The sequence below is a fragment of the Nicotiana tabacum genome, chromosome 7 (genome assembly GCF_000715075.1).
Source record: "Nicotiana tabacum cultivar K326 chromosome 7, ASM71507v2, whole genome shotgun sequence".
NCBI lineage: Eukaryota > Viridiplantae > Streptophyta > Magnoliopsida > Solanales > Solanaceae > Nicotiana > Nicotiana tabacum.
In genome coordinates, this window is record NC_134086.1 from 160,973,240 (window position 1) to 160,990,152 (window position 16,913).

The 16,913-nt window shown below is 35.8% G+C and overlaps 1 protein-coding gene across 1 annotated transcript; it reads left to right on the forward strand.

The window, feature by feature from the left end:
* Positions 1-9,393: 9,393 nt before the first annotated feature.
* Positions 9,394-16,139, forward strand: LOC107794807 (vesicle-associated protein 1-3-like). Its single transcript, XM_016617338.2, has 8 exons — positions 9,394-9,637; positions 9,937-10,007; positions 10,098-10,179; positions 10,315-10,430; positions 10,508-10,669; positions 10,750-10,797; positions 13,990-14,067; positions 15,693-16,139. Exons 1-8 carry the CDS (start codon positions 9,580-9,582, stop codon positions 15,804-15,806), a joined length of 729 nt encoding a protein of 242 aa, XP_016472824.1. The 5' UTR covers positions 9,394-9,579; the 3' UTR covers positions 15,807-16,139.
* Positions 16,140-16,913: the final 774 nt, after the last annotated feature.

Sequence of the window (16,913 nt, forward strand, 5' to 3'; positions counted from 1 at the left end):
TGGGCGTGACATCGGCCCGTTTAGAAGGTTGTCTAGAAAAAGTAGATGTAGAAACATGGGGGTCATCCGAGGCATCATTTGGATTAGTTTGGTTAACTTGAGCAACAGGACTAATGGGTGTATTATCATCCGGTTGCGTTTTATCTAAATTTATTTCCTGCTCATCTTCTTCATCTATAGTTGGATTACCATAAAATTGTTCATATATTCATCATCTACCAACATTATGCATATATTGACTATTCGTAAATTGTAATAAAGTATTATCACTATCAAGAATAGGAGCAGGTGGAGGGCAAGTATGAGGTTTGGGTAGGGGAGGCCGGGGAATTCGAGGATGAATAGATTGGCCACTAGATTCACCACTCTTAAATTTTCCTTTATTTTTACTAAATATTTTTTTAAGGAATATGCCATCTTAATTATAATTATACAAAGTAATTAAATAAAACAAACAAAAATATAATATTAAAACAAAAGGAATTGGAACGAGTTTACCGAATTGACGAACAACTTGTTAAAATTAATTATCGTTGAAGACTTGAATACTTCAATTCACCAACTTTACAATTTTTCACACAAGTTGCAATAATAAAATAACCAATTTTAAAAGAAAATTAAAGAGAGATTGATGATTTGGTGAAGAAAAATGAAAGAATTAGGCGGTATTTATAGTTAAAAATAGGGAAAAAGTGTAATTATAAAACGTTTGAGGTTAAAACAAAGTTGGGGGGTTAAATGACTATTTTATATATAGCCAACGACCATTTTGGCAGCCATAACAACGATTTTTTCAATAGCCAACATTCAAATTTTTAAAAGAGATTTTTTTAAAATTATAGTCGTTGGGCCCGTTTAGGCCCGTTTGGGACTGGTTGAACCAGTCCACTTAGGAGCCGGTCCTAGGCCATAACGGTCCCGGTCCTAACGGGCACTTTCTTTGAACCGGCCCACATGGGCCTCAACCCCCTAGTCTCAGGCTTAAACTACTAGGCCCGTTGAGGCCCACTACCCATATGGGCTCGCGGGCCTTAGACCCGGCCCACTTGTCATCCTTAGTCAGCAGTAGCAGGCTTCCCTGTATTTGTAGCCACATTGTGAAGATTGCTTTTGGTCGTGCTTGATTCTGATATATTAAACCTTTCCATGGAACTTTAGGCAGCTCTCCTAACAGTTGCAAGTAAACCTGCTTGATTACATTCCACTGCTTAGCTTGGTTATTGCTGATGCCATCCAGATTACCCCTTGCTTCAAATATTTTTATTACTATCCAAGACGCTTTTTTTGGCTCTTCTATGATTGAAAAAGATTTCATCCTTAATGTAGTAGCTATGGATCCATTTGATCCAAAGCTTATCTTTCTTGTTTGCCAATTTTCAGCATGTTTTTGTGATTGCCGCCTTATTCCATAATGCCAAGTTGATCAAGTTAAGCCCCCTGCTGCTCTAGGTGCACACATCCTGTTCTATGACACTAAAGCTTTTTTAGTGATTATATCCTTCCCCCGACCACACATAGCTTTTGCAGTAGGCCTCTATTGCTTTGACAACTTTAACTGGCATGATGAAGATTTGTGCCCAATAAGCTTGAATACCAAAGATTACATGTTGTACTAATTGGATTCTACATGCATATGAGAGCTTATTTGTTGTCCAAGAGGATATCCTAACCACTATTTTATCAGTGAGTGGCTGTCATTGCATTACTGAGAGTTTCTTTGTGTCAAGTGGTATGCCTAGATATCTGAAATGGAGGGATCCTTGACTATAACCTAGCTTTTGTTGTATCTCATGCTTCACTTCTAGGCTGACTCCTCCATAGTAAATAGAGCTTTTGGCTAGGTTATCTTTAAGACCTGATGCTGCTGAGAAAATGTTAAATCTGTTATGTAGTAATGCTACATATGTAGCATCTCCTCTTAAAAATAGTAAGAGATCATCCGCAAAAATCAAGTGAGTTAAATCTAGCCTTGAACACATGGGATGATAATGGAATGTCTTTTCCTGCTTCAAAGTCTTCAAATTTCTACTGAAGTACTCCATTGCTATAGCAAATAAAAAAGGGGACATTAGATCCCCTTGCCTCAACCCAATAGCTGCATCAAATGGTTTAGCTGTTTCTCCATTGATGAGTATAATATAGTTTACAGTTGTCACACATTCCATAATCCACTTAGTGAATTTGTTTGGGAAGCCCAAGCCTTCTAGCATTTGTTGTAAATATCTCCAATCTATTGTGTCATAAGCCTTTTGGATATCCACCTTGATGAGACATCTTGGTGAAATGTTCTTCCTTGAATAAGCCTTGACCAATTCATGAGCAAGCAAGACATTATAAGCCACATTTCTACCTGGGATGAACCCTGCTTGTGTATCTGAAATTATTGAAGCAATAACTTTCTGAATTCTGTTGGCCAATACCTTGGCAATGAGTTTATATAGTACTGTGCAACAAGCTATGGGTCTGTATTCTTTGATGCTTGAAGAGTTATGAACTTTAGGAAGTATTGTGATAGCTGTGCCGTTGATTGCTCTGTGTAACTTCCCTGTTTGAAAAAATTCCTTAACTGCTTGACAAATTTCTAAGTTTATAAGAGGCCAAGCTTTTTTGAAGAATAAGGCATTATATCCTGTTATACCCCCGTAAGTTTAACAACCTTGACACCGTTATACACAATTGATATGGTATTTTGAGTGGAATATTTTTGTAAAATAGTTTGAAAAAAAATTATATGATTTTATACAGTTACTAATATTAATACTTTCGAATATATTTTAAATTATACACATAATATAAAAAAGTTTATGGGATTTTCTTTATTATAAAGATATGAATTATTTTTCAAGAAAAGAATGTTATCTTTTTACCATTTTAAGAATTAAGAGTACGGAAATTAAGTTGAAAAAGGATATGTATTTTTTTACATGGATGTTTTAATGAAATAATAATGTGTGTATTTATTTTATATGGTACTACATGACTATGATAGAAAGTTATATAAAGTATATTATAGTACGGTATATAAAGTATCTTAAAAATAAATAAAATTTTAAGTAATTTGAGACAATTCTTAAGTTTGCGGATAATTGGTTAATTACCGGGTAGCGGGACATTACCTAATTACTTAATAAATAGGTAGAGGTCAAAATCCCACCCGACCCCCACGTGGCAAGCAAGCCACCCATATATACATATGACTATTAGTCATATTGGGTGAGTGTCAAAATTTAAAAAGGCTTGTAATTCCAAGAAAGTTACATACCTTTTGGCCATTAAAAGATACATATCTTTGTAATCGCTTGGGAGAGTTTCAGCCAAATGGTGTCACATTGCCACTCGGCTCCAAAGCAGAGATTTGAGCCATAGTTCGTACAATGATTCAAATACTTTCTTCAACAAGATTGGTATGGAAATTGTTATGTGTTGCAGTAAATAAATAGATAAATATGCATATTCCACCACAAAAATTCGATTATTTATATGTCTACTCTTCATTTTTCGATGGTTCTGTTCTATTTGGTCTCTTTGTTGAAGTTCTAAAGTTGCCTGAGTTAGTCAATTTCGTCGTGGTGGAGTTTCATGTATGACAGCAAAAGTATTTACATTATGGTTGGCTACTATTATCTCTTGCGTGAATAAGGTTTAGAGGGATTGTCAAGAGAACCGACTCAGGTATGTTAAGGCTATCCCTTTCTTCTTTTGGCATGATCCAAGTAACGATACGTAAATGTAATGTTATTCCATACGTGATTCTACTCTTAGCAATTAAGAATGCCTATGTTATTCATTCCGGTAAAGTGTTATTCAAGTATGTCTACGTATGTCCCTAGTCCATATTGAGTCCCTATTGAGGTATATGATAGAGAACTTGTGTTACATATATGTGTTGGGATTTGTTTATAAATATAGTTTTTACAGTTTAGCTAAACTTGCAATAATTATATGCATATAATGAACAAATATAACGTGATTATTTTTAATATTAGACTTACACTATTGTGTTATTACGTGATATTTAATAGCAAAGTAGTTATATTGTGATCAATAATTGATTGTAGAAACATATTAATATTATAGCTTGCAGTTGTTTGGGACAAGTTACACTTGAAAATTGATTATGAAATATAACATAATGAATTCTAATATAGTATATATTGTTACAACACAAAATATAATAAAATATCAATTTGATTATAATATATCGTTAGATTGTCATAGATTAATTTTGAAGTAATGATTCATGCATAATAAAGATTTATAATGTATTTTTATTGAGTTGTACAAGTAGTTTGACGTTGTGATATGTATTATTAGATAAATACTATGATGAAACTCATTCAACTTAATGTAAGACAATTACCACATATCGTCATAACTGATAATTGCACTGTTAACAATGGCTATCTTCACCACTTTTGGGTTACTAACATAAAAGATATGCAATTGTGTATATAGTTTAATATAGTATAAATATAATGTGTTAAGGTTGTATGAGATTAATAGAATTAGGTATTTTGTGATGTAGTTTTAGATAATTAATTTTGATTGATTGTGATAGTAGATAATGATGTGTAATAAGTAATAGAATTAATGTTATATAATAAATATGATTAAAATGTTGAATGAAGTTGTGTATGGTATATGATAGAGAAGTTAATGTTTATAATATAGTGATACATATACATGCATCTTCATGTATTTACCACCGTGCTACGGCAGGTCGGGCAGTTACCACCGGTTGGGTAGTTACGTATCATTATTTACCGTCGGTTGGGCAGACATGCATATTAATTTACCACCGATCTACGACCGGTTGGGCAGTTACACATTTACCACCGAGCTACGACCGGTCGGGCAGTCATGCATTTATCACCGCGCTATGGCCGGTCTGGCAGTTACCACTGATCAGTTGGGCAGTCATGCATCATACGATATGAATAATAGTCTCAAAGCGAAGCATTATATATGTAAGTATGAATATATGGTGGCACTTCAGAGATGCAAGTTGATTCTTATATGTCTTTAATTAATGTTGACTTATTGTTATATTTCAATTGCCTTACATACTCAGTATATTATTAGTACTGACGTCCTTTTGTTGGGGACGTTGCATTCATGCCTGCAAGTATAGATAATTAGTTTGACGATCCCTTATCGTAGACGAGATTGACATTCAGTGAAGGATCGGTAAGACTCCATCTCATTCGGAGTCCAACCGAGTCTATGAGTCATCATGTCAGAGTTTTGCTACAGACTTATGGGTAGGTCGATGTCCCATTTGATGTCAAGCTATCTTAGAGGCTTTGTAGACACATGTTCATTTTGTACAGTACGTCAGAGGCCTTGATGGCCCATATGTATTCATGATTTAAGAAAAATAGTTCAGTGATACAGCGTTGCCCACATATAGTTATACATTACGAGTTGTGGCAATGTGGGCCCATGATAGTTACAAAAGGAATGAGTTCAGCCAACTCGACCTATGTATGTTCTAGTTTTGGTCGAATGATCATGAGTTACAGAGTGGTTCGCTCGGGCTAATGCGACACCGGATGCCAGTCACGCCTCCCCAAGTTTGGGGCGTGACATATTCATCTACCCCTGGTAATTTATCATCTCCAATAGCACACAACCCTTCATATATTTCTTGGTCTGTAACTTCAGCACAGAGGCTGATCTGCTGCATATGATTGAGCACTAGTCCACTTTTCATCACCTGTTTGTTTACTGCAAGTAATTGGATTGCAGCTGATTCTATCGAGTATTTATAAAAGGTAATGATCTCTTCTTGGATCTGTCCGGTGATGATCTGTTAGTCTATCTCCAAAAGCATTGACAAGTTCTGTAATAACTTTTCTTTGTCTTCTTTACTTCATAATTGCTGAAAAATACTTGAAGTTTGCATCTCATAGTTTTATCCATTTAGCTCGAGCTTCTGTTAAAGGATACTTTCTTCTATTAATGATCATTTTTCAGATTTTCTATGAGTTGTTTCTCTTTAGCAACTAGTTTATCTGAGTAGCAGCTAAACATTTGATCTTGTATCCCCTGCAGCTTATTCCTAGTTTGCTCCAGTCTTTCTTAGATATCTCTAAACTTTGTGTTATTTAATTGCTTCAGTAATGGCCTTAGAGCCTTCAGCTTGTACCGAACATTCTTCATAGGATATGAATTATGATGTTCCTTCCATACTTCTTCTACCAATGCCATGAAGTTTGGATAGTCAGCCCATACGTTGAAGAATCTGAATGGAATCTTACCACTTGGTTCTGCTCTCATTGCTATTACCATCAGAGCATGATCTGATATAAATGGGAGTCTGTATTCTACTTTCATATGCCTAGTCATCATTTCCTATAGCACTATCAATTTTGCTATATACTCGATCAACACTTTGTTGCTTGTTTGACCAAGTGTAGAACACATGCATACAGTGTGAAAATTCTTGCACTTAATTGCTTGTGATTGGATTACCATAAAGCCTATCTTGTATTATCAAAACTGAGTTCAAAGTCTCCCTAGATGATCCATGGTATAGTGCTTTGTGGTGCTAAGGCTTGTAACTGTTGCCACAATGGTTTCCTCTTATCATTGGTGTTGAATCCATAGACTACTATCATGAAGCAGTTCATTGGATTCTTTCTGCCAACTATACTACAATGCATTATTTGAGCAGATTGATCTAGCATTGTTATGTCATAAAAGTTTGGATCCCATAACATCCAAATCCTCCCATTAAGTGTATGATCATAATTGTACCTTGTTTGCCATCTTGGTACCACTAGCTGAGCTATATGGTCAGCATTATCATTCTTAACTCTAGTTTCTATTAAGCCAACTAACTTTATATTATTCTCTTTTATATAGGTACACAACTCTTTTTGTTTGTATCTCTTGTTGGTACCCCTTATGTTCCACACAATCCAAGACATCAGGTAAGATGAGCCTGACTACTTGTGAAAGGTGGTTTCAAGTAAACCATCACAGTTAAACTTGTTGTTGTTGTGACCCTTATTTCACAAGAGATAGTATTGCTTTAGCATAGGTCATTAGAACCTCATTGATCTCGACTGCAATCTTTCATTTTTCTAATTGCCTTTGTGGGCCTTCCTCCACTAGCTGCTTGTCCTCCAGATTCTCGATTTTCTCAGAAGTACACTCTACTTCCTTGCTTGATTCTTCTACCTGTTTATATCTGCTTCACTGGTGGTGGTCTTTTTTTTTCTGGGCTGTTGATATTGTTTAACTCCCTTTTTTGGGAATTTTTGCACAGTCATGCCCAGTTTTAAGAAAATTTTCACAGAACTATGACTTCCAATCATATTCAACAGCCTGCTCAAATATAGCACCTGAGTCATCCAAAACTGGTACCTTGCTTGGTAAGGGCTCGGTAACATTTACTTCAATAAGTATTCTAGCAAAGGAAATTCTTGATTGTTTGGCAGTGCACTCATCTGCAAACATTGGAATTCCTATGGTGCTTGCAATTCTGCTCAGTGAGTTGTCACTCTAACAATTCATAGGCAGCTTATGAAACCTTGCCCATAAAGGTATTTCTGTCAAGAATTCTGAACAAAAATCAAACTGTGGAGACCGATGTTTCATTATCAAAGGTCTATTGTTCACTGTGTATGGACCGACACGCATAATTTCTTTCATATAAAATCTGACTATGTAATAACCTTCATCATGAAAGTATAATTCTGGCATAGTCATAGTGTTCCACATCTGATTAATGTATCGCTTTATGTAATTGTAACCAAAATTTTCACCAATCACATGCACTATTAAGGCACGTTTCCATTTCAAGTTTTCCTTCTCAATTCCTGTTTTTTCAAGCTTAGCCATTAGGTTTCTTTCTACAATTTCAGGAGTTATGTAGCTCAATGTCATACCATTAGCAACAGATCTGTTACCTGTTAGTACTCCGGCCCAAGTAGACTCCTTAGGCTCCTCCGGTAATGGAATAGTGACTGCTACATGAAAGGAGCTCGAGATACATCTTCCTGCTCCTTGCTCTTCAATGGAACAGTAGCGGCTCGAGTAGAGGGGGGGGTGTGACACTACCCCTTAGGTCGACATGCATGGGGATTGGGCTTTGATTTGCTTTTTTCTTTTGTTAACTAACTGATCCTGAAGCATCTCCATGGAGTTATGTGCCAGATTGATAGATTTGATTTGCATCTTCGAAGCTCCAAAAATAGACTTCATAACCACTGCTGAGTTCTTTCCTATGGTGTTTAGCTTTGGAAATTTGTCATCAACCTTAATTTGTTGTTTCTTAGGTCTAACTCGAGTTTTCTTTCTAGCCATAACCAAGATCGGCGTACGTTAGCTTAACATACGCCGAGAGGACTGCTATAAATGCTTTTCAATAAGGGTAAATGTGTAAAATAAAAAATCTAAGCTAAATTATTTTTATATATTATTTTTAAACAAAAAAATAAAAAAGTATATCATATAAATTGAAACGGAGAGGATAACCTTCTACCTTTTGGATTCAGAGTAAACATTTCCTCCATCTTTTTCTTTGTCCAAATAAAGTCTCATTTCTATATATTTTTGGGGCAAATTGTAATAAGTTGCTTAACAAAGGTTCAGTCACCTATCACTATTTTACGTTTTACCTACCTCAAATTGATGATTTACACTTTTAGAAGAAAAAAACTTACCCGCACCCACATTTATGTCTTTCGTTCGATCCTCGGTGCAAGACTGGGCTCTTTACGTACGGGAGCTGTCTATGCAAATCAAACAACAGCAAAGGGCCAAATATATCCTTGTATTATAAAAAAATATTTAAATATATTTTTCGTTATATTTTGGGTTCAAATATATTCCTGCTGTAATACGATTGGTTCAAATATACTCCTCTTTTGTTAAGTTTGTCCAAGGTGGACATCCAATCCTACGTGACATTGATATTTGAACTCAAAATATAACGAGTGATACATTTAAATTTTTTCTGATAGTACAATGATATATTTGACCTTTTTTCCGTTCAAACAAAGGAAATAGTTTTATTAAAACCATCTTTTCCTTTTTCCCTACTTATAAAAAAGTATCTCTTCAATATGTTTTCTACGAGTAATACTTATCCTATGTTTAATTTCATCAAAACTAAACCCAAAAATAAATTTGAGAAAAAAACACATCCGCTTGGGTTGGTAGCACATGCAAAAGAGTTTTGCCAACTCAAACACCAATAACAACGTAGAGTGTATCCAACTCTAACCTGCTTCCATTTACATTTATACCCTCAAATCGCACATCTCCTCCATCTCTTTTATATTGTAAATCTAGGGATAAAACCAAGGGCGATAGTGGAACTAAAAAAAGTTAAAAACTTGAGAAGATTTCCATCCACCAAAGTCTCGAAAAATTAATATTCAAATCTACTAAAACAAGCCCAGATAAGAAAATAATTAAAAAATCTTTTTTTTCATTGTCAGGTTTCTAATTCTTCATGCGCTGACTAAAAATTCCGATCATTCTTATTAGTACGAACCCAAAAAACAACCCTAGATAATTTCTTAAATTCCCAATCTTCAATTCAAATTTGGCTTGAGACTTATAACCATGACTATGAGCAGCGGTGATTTCATCAATATTTATCCCACAGAGCTCAAATTCCCATGTAAGCACATACCTTTTTTTTTTGTAATCTGCTATCATATTTATTTTAATTTCAGATTTTATCAATTCCATTATTCAATTATCGTTTTTCATTTGATGGGTTTGCTTATTTAATCGATTATCGAATTTGGTTTCTGTTCTTTTTTATTTCTTGGGCAAACGTTAACCATTGGGAAGAGGAGAGTCCTGCCTTTTTCTATTCTTCGGCTGTTTATTTAGCTGAGTTTTGATTAATTCGGGTATTGATTTGGTTTTTTTTTTTAACTCTTTCGTGGGTTTGTTTGATTTTGTATTGTAAAGTTGAGCTGAGGAAGCAGAGTGCATGTTCTTTGCAATTAAGTAACAAGACTGATCAATACATTGCATTCAAGGTAACTAACTATTTGAACAAGTAATTAGCCTAATTTTTAATAAACCCCTGTTATGTTAATTGTGTACTTATTGTATTCTGTGTTCGAAAGGTTAAGACGACCAACCCCAAGAAGTACTGTGTTAGGCCTAATGCTGGTGTTGTTTTGCCTGGTTCTTCATGCAATGTCACAGGTAACGACATTTCCTTCTATTTGTCAAGCCTTTTAATCCATTACTTTCAAGAATTTGACGGAGACTGTCTTAGATGCAAACAACAAATTATGGTTGAATTGAGTCTTTACTAAATAAATTGTGTGGATTTTGTAGTTACAATGCAAGCACAGAAAGAGGCACCTCCTGATATGCAGTGCAAGGACAAGTTTCTAATTCAGAGTGTTATAGCGCCCAGCGGTACAAGTAATAAAGACATTACTACAGAAATGGTGAGTTGCTTACAACCATTTTCGGGCTCTTTTAGTATTATAGTTTACTGAAATTGGTATTGTCCATTTGCCTGTAGTTCAATAAGGAGGATGGGAAAGTTATTGATGAATTTAAATTGAGGGTTGTTTATGTTCCCGCAAATCCTCCCTCTCCAGTTCCTGAAGGGTCTGAAGAAGGTGGTTCCCCCAGGGCCTCGTTGACTGAAGATGAGAGTAAAAGCTCTTCCCTTCCAGAAGCGGTTAGTGTCTATAATTTGTAGTTTTTCTGTGATTCTTCTTCAACTCTGGGCTAAAGTTCTTTTCTTGACCTTATTATCAGGTGTCACGATCTCTGGAGGAGCCCAAAGCAAAATCATCCCCTTCTGAGGTGAAACTTATTATTGCTCTTCCATATAAAGAACATTGCTTCAATCTGTGCATGCATGCTGCAGACTAGTGGTTCAGTATTGTCTTAGAAATAATCAATTTAAGGTTTTCTCGCACTGTCAAGTGTGCTAAATCTTTAGTTTGGCTCTAGGAAACAAGGTTTAGGTGAGCGAACTATTCGCTTTTTGGGACGGATCTTTTAGACTATCATTTTCATATAATTACTCTCTTTGAAGTGGCATTTTATTAATTCTTTTGGAAAGGAAATGGTCTCGATCTCACAGTGCAATAAAAAATGTTCTTGTCGTAATGCTCTTAATAGCAGCTTGTTTGCTAACGGAATGGGGTGATAACTTGGGTTTCTCTATTGACATTTAGGTGAATTAATTCCCTCTAGATTTATAGCAAAACTAAATGGACCTTTTCCAGTAGTATTCGAAAGGCCAAATGCCTCCTCTCGTCCTGATAGTTAAAGGTCAATGGTCTCTAGATTCGGTCTAATTTGACAGGTTCCTTCGTTTCCCTTACCAGATATTTGTAAAGTTCGTCTACTTGTCGAACCCACATTTATCTGGGATCTTTCTTGGATGGTTTCAAAACCCCCACAGTTTCTTCTCTATATCAACACAGGATTGCGGAGTTCCTTATGTGCCATTTCAGCATCTATTCTGAATCTCTCCCTTTTTCCTTACGTGAGCGCAAAGAGAGAATACTTACTCTTTCATTCCAAAATAAGTTAATTTGCGACTGCAAATTTGCATCATTTTGCTAGAACTAGATTGGAAGTTGAGAATTTACTTGAATGCTTGATGATGATAGACATGTTGGTGGTGGAGGTTGCACTCTTCGGGAACCGGACAGGCCGTGTGAGTTGGAGAGGTGGGCAAAGGGGGTTGTGTGTTTGGGAGGGGAAAGGGCTGGGGTTTGTTGGGTTATAGTGGGAGAAGTGGAGGTTGATGGCAGGGCCGAATATTGTTAAGAGAACGTATGGCAAGGGTGGGGATGGAAGGGTTTACTGGGGCATGAGCTTAGTGGGGAAAAGGGGACTTTACTGGTGCATGAGGGCTGCAGCAGAGGAAGGGTAATGGTTTCAGCTAGAGATAGCAATGGCTAAGGTCTACCTGCTAAAGGTTGAAACCAGCCACCTTTTGCTTTCTTTATCTCTGTTGTCTTAAGATTTAAGCAAAGCCAAATATATGGTAGGGTAGAATCGGAATGAAATTTATAGTTTGTGCTGACATGATTGTGGTTTAAAGGATGTCGTATGAGTTAAGTGATGTATCTTAAAGGACTATTCGAATTAGAAGGCATGTCTTAAGTAATTTTGCCCTTCCTGTAATAATTCCTTACAATATAGTCTATCAGCTCATCATTACAGTCTCAATCTTTTCTTCTTTCCTTTGACCTCCCTCTTATTTTTGATACCCCTTTTTCTTTGCTTTTCATTGGGACCCCTTATGGAAAATTTCCAAGATGGATAAATTTAACCAAGAACCTCAATACAGATTCCAGCGCCAAATCCAAGACTTGTCATTACAACTACCACCCAAATGTTGACAGTAGCATGTCCACAGGTCAATTTCCAAAACCGAGACACAAGTCCAAAACCGAGACACAAGTGAGTCAGATGGACTCATTCCCTTCGCCTCCAAGCCATGCTACCTGAACTCTTTAATTTCCTTACACACTGATCTCTTACCCATAATAGAAGGATTTCGGTGTTATAAGTAGATCTTCCAGAATTCGTTAAATCATGCCTACAATTGAGTGTATCATATGATATACAGATTTGGAATTTTCGTAAATCATGCCTACAATTGAGTATATCAGGCCAGGTATGTGTTTGTTGGATATCTTTCTTTGATGTGTAAAGAAAACTCTACAGAGATTTGTCCACATTGCAATAGTCCACTTGGTTGTTCAAGTCTTCAAGAGTTGACACGTTTCTCCGGGAAGTCTTACTTGTGGAGCTGTTGATGTGTGATAGTCCTGTTGCCTTGATCACGGTGTCTGTGATGATGGCTAATTGGTTGCTTATATGTTTTTGGACATTTCGAGATGGGACTTTATTTATGAGGGCAGAAAGGGTTGAGATGATAAGTTAGAAAGAAGTAATGAGTAAGGCTAACAAATTGCGGGACCACATGATTTATGTTGTTCCAGGTGCAATGAATAATTTTACCTAATGTTAGGAAAATGAGTAAGCATTTAAGAATCTTGTCTTCCTACTTCCTTTTCTGTTTATTCTATAAAACAAAGATAAGGCCATATTGGTGTTAAAGACCGGGAGGATGACATCCTGATTTATCATGTTATGAAGTTGTTTCCTTAGAAAGTAATTGCTGATCTTCCAGGTAAATTAGTCGTGCTGATAATGAGTATAATGGTCTGTTTGTTGTGTTAGATTCTGGTTATTCTAACTAATTAAAATATCCTGAGGGATCTTTCTCTTTGTTTTTTTTTCCTCTTTACCCTTATCAGATTTTTCTAAATCATCAAACACTTTGGGAGCTCTTTACGTAATTTGATGGGCAGTTATTGATATGTTAAAATAGGCAAATCTATTTTTTTTGAATTTGACGGCAGAATCTACAGAAGAAATTTTGAAAACAATAATGATGCTTGTAGAGGAAGAAGCGGAAAGTTAACCAGGCAACAATGAGATATTTGCGTGAAATATCAAAAGGGAACTGCAGGAGATAATCAACTTTGTCTCTTATAAAAGTAGTCAATTAACTAGTTAAAACTTAAGAGTTGTTGGCATTAGTACAGAAATAAGAGCTCGAGCCATCTGACTGAGTGATTGTTGGACTTTTAAACCAAAAGGATGTCTTTTCAGTTTTGTCACTCTCATATGGGAGAAATACCGTGTCTGTGTTGTCTAATTTTTTGGCATTTTCTTTAGGTTTCATGCGAGCCCCGACGTGAGTTAATGAGTTCGGTATTTCCCGTTTCCCCTAAATTGATTTCATTGATCGTCAGGGACATACTTGTTTCCTCATTTTTTTTCAAAAATGAAGCTGAACTCATATGACCTGTATTAGCAGCTTGCGCAGTTTTCTGCTGCTGATTTTTCCTGGATGATTGAATATCCTTGCTTCCCATAACTGTTGCTTGGCAAATCTATTTTCAACTGTAGACTGTTTTATCAAGTTAGTTTTTGAGCAATCTTTAACAAATACTTTCACTTCAGGCATGGTCTTTGATTTCGAGGTTGACTGAGGAGAAAGCTTCGGCTCTTCAACAAAATCAGAAATTACGTCAGGAATTGGTATGTTTAGTGACAGTGTGAATTTTTTAATCTTCCGCTATTATGTTCACTTTTTGACTTTGCTTTATAGAGTTCTACTCTTTTCCATCTATTGGCAAAATTCATTTAATATAGGCCTGCTAGTGGCTGAGAGAAATCATCTTTGGTTTGATAAATATGATGAAAGCAATAACAAACTTTTAGTGAACAATACTATAATAGTGATGACGCTTCAAGTAGCTTCTACTTTACTACTTTATTCCTTGTGATGGTGATGTTTTCTCTTCAAAACATACTGGTTTGAAATGATGGAGGGAATTCCTGTTGCTTCTTGGATGTGAAGGTATATGGGGTGCTGTTTGGGGGGGGGGGGGGGGCTAGTGCACTCTGGTTGGTAAAATTTCCTTGGTTACCCTAGTTGAAAGTACTAAATTGGCAGAACCTCGGGAGATATTAATGTGAAATCTCCTTAGTTGTTTACATATGGAACAATAAAAGTCTGATTGAAGCGGTTGTTAGTGGTTGATAACCTTTTTCTCGACCATATATGCATCAGTATAGATTTGAGTTCCTAGTCAATATGGATTTAAAAGAGGGGAAGGAACCAGAGGGCTGAGTGGTTTCATCTGTGAGCGATTATCGTGAGGAGGTGACATCATATACACGCCATAAAACGAGTTGTTCTCAGGAGTACTTTTGGGAAGTTTTATGTGCTTTAATAAATACTATAATTATCAACTTGGAAGCACATGCTAGCAGTTAGATATTATATAGCATGAGTATTTGTTAGTACAGTGTGATTAGGAACATAAATATTTGACTTTTCTCTTTGCTCCATTGACTTTCCAGTTCTATGAAAACTTATCATCTCTTAGATTGAGTTGCATGGTCCATGCTGTAGGTTGAAATATGATATTTTCTTTGCTAACTGCACATCAATTTCATTTAGATTATGTGATCTTTAATTATCAAAAAAAGATGGTGTGATCTTATATTTGGATGAAGGGTGCCTACAGACAGAGGCGGATCCAGGATTTGAGGCTTATGGGTTCCTTTTCGTAATTTTAGATTAATATGCAATAATAACTGGGTTCACAGTCAGATATTTACCAATATTTAGTGAATTTCTTAATATAAATACAGGGTCTACACAAGAGTTACTGGATTCCCGGGAACCCGTAGCCTATGCACTAGGTCCGCCCCTGCCTACAGAGTCCCTATTTCTACAGAAGAAAAGAGTTAAGACCTTCAAATAATGTTTACCCATGCGAAAATCATGACTGTATAAGTAGTTTTTTTATATTGTACATAAGTTTATGGTCCTTTGGTACCTGCTGCTCAAATGGTGCAATGTTCTGAAGCACGTCCAAGAGTTATTTTTTTAATTACTTTTTGTACCTTTCTTCATGTGTAATTGAGTGAAAGGAAGAGATTCACAAAGATTCCAAAAATCAAGAATTGTGGCTGGAGAACAGAAAACAATTAGTGCCTTAAGAAACCTTAGTATTTTCGATTGTTGGTTTAGGAAAGATGCAAAAGAGGAGAGTGACCTCTAGATTTAATTATTCTCTTCCTCCGACAGCATTCGGAATTATCAATTGTTCCAGCATTTTTCTGCTTATTCTTCTCACTTTACCATTTTGCAGGAGCTTATAAGAAAAGAAATCAGCAAAAGCAATGCTGGCGGCTTCTCAATGTTATTCGTCGTGCTGGTTGGTCTTTTAGGTCTTTTGGTTGGGTACCTGATCAAGAAGACATAGTTGGAAGGAGACACATTGATTCATTAGGTGGGTGCCCAGGAAAAGTTGATGGCATTCTAGAATTTTATTATTCCCCCTTTTCTTTACAGACTTATGCGTTAGAAGTAGAATGTTTGCAGTCATCTAGAGTGTAAAAATGTTATAGTCCCTTATGTTATATGGGCATTTAAAGACTTGATTCAATTTGAACTAGTGTAGGAAATGCACTTCCTTGGGAAGGATCAAACCTTCTTATTCAGTAAGGCTTATTTGATTCAAGTGAGCAAGCAGCTGTTACCAAAATTTGGTAGAATTTCAGAATGAGATAAATTTTGAAACTGAAGTTTCTCATTATGATTAGTGTCATGTGATTGGTTCTGACGTGTATATTTTCAGTATGACTTTTTTCAACTGAAATAACCCTGGATTTGCATGTTGAATGATCTTTCCAATGCCTTCTCTTTTTCAGTTTTCTTGAATTATAAAGTTTATATTCTTTGCAGTCTGTTGGTTGTGCCTCTTTTGGACGTTAATTCAAGTTCGTTGAACATATTGTCGTATATATGTTTGCTGTTTACTTAGTGAAATTCTTCATATTGCTATATTTTCTTCATATTCCCTACATCCTCTATAAGTTACGACCATATTAATATACAATGAATTTTACGCTGTGTAGAGTATGAATTTTGCTTCCTTTTGTATCAACTACTTGCCAGTATTTGTTGAAGTAATAATACCATGAGGTCTTTCGACAGTTTGACATATATAATCATGGACGGAATAAATAAATTTAAGCAGCGTATCAAAAATTTCCGATTTCTCAATCATAAATTTAGCAGAAAACCCTTAGCAACAAGGCTCCATGTGCATCCTTTTTTCACTAACAAGGATACAGAAATCAAGAAAAAACTAAAACACAGAAACACCAAATAATAGTTCGCGACCAAAGAAACTGAATTGATAATTGATGAAGTCAAAACAACATGAGATATTAAATTATGTACTGTACTAGAATAATAACTCGAATAAAACCAAAAACTACCCCTCCCCTAACCAGAAAAACAAAAGAAGAGAGTATTAGAAATTCTCCCAATAGATGATTCCCACTAATTAATTAATGTTTTTTTC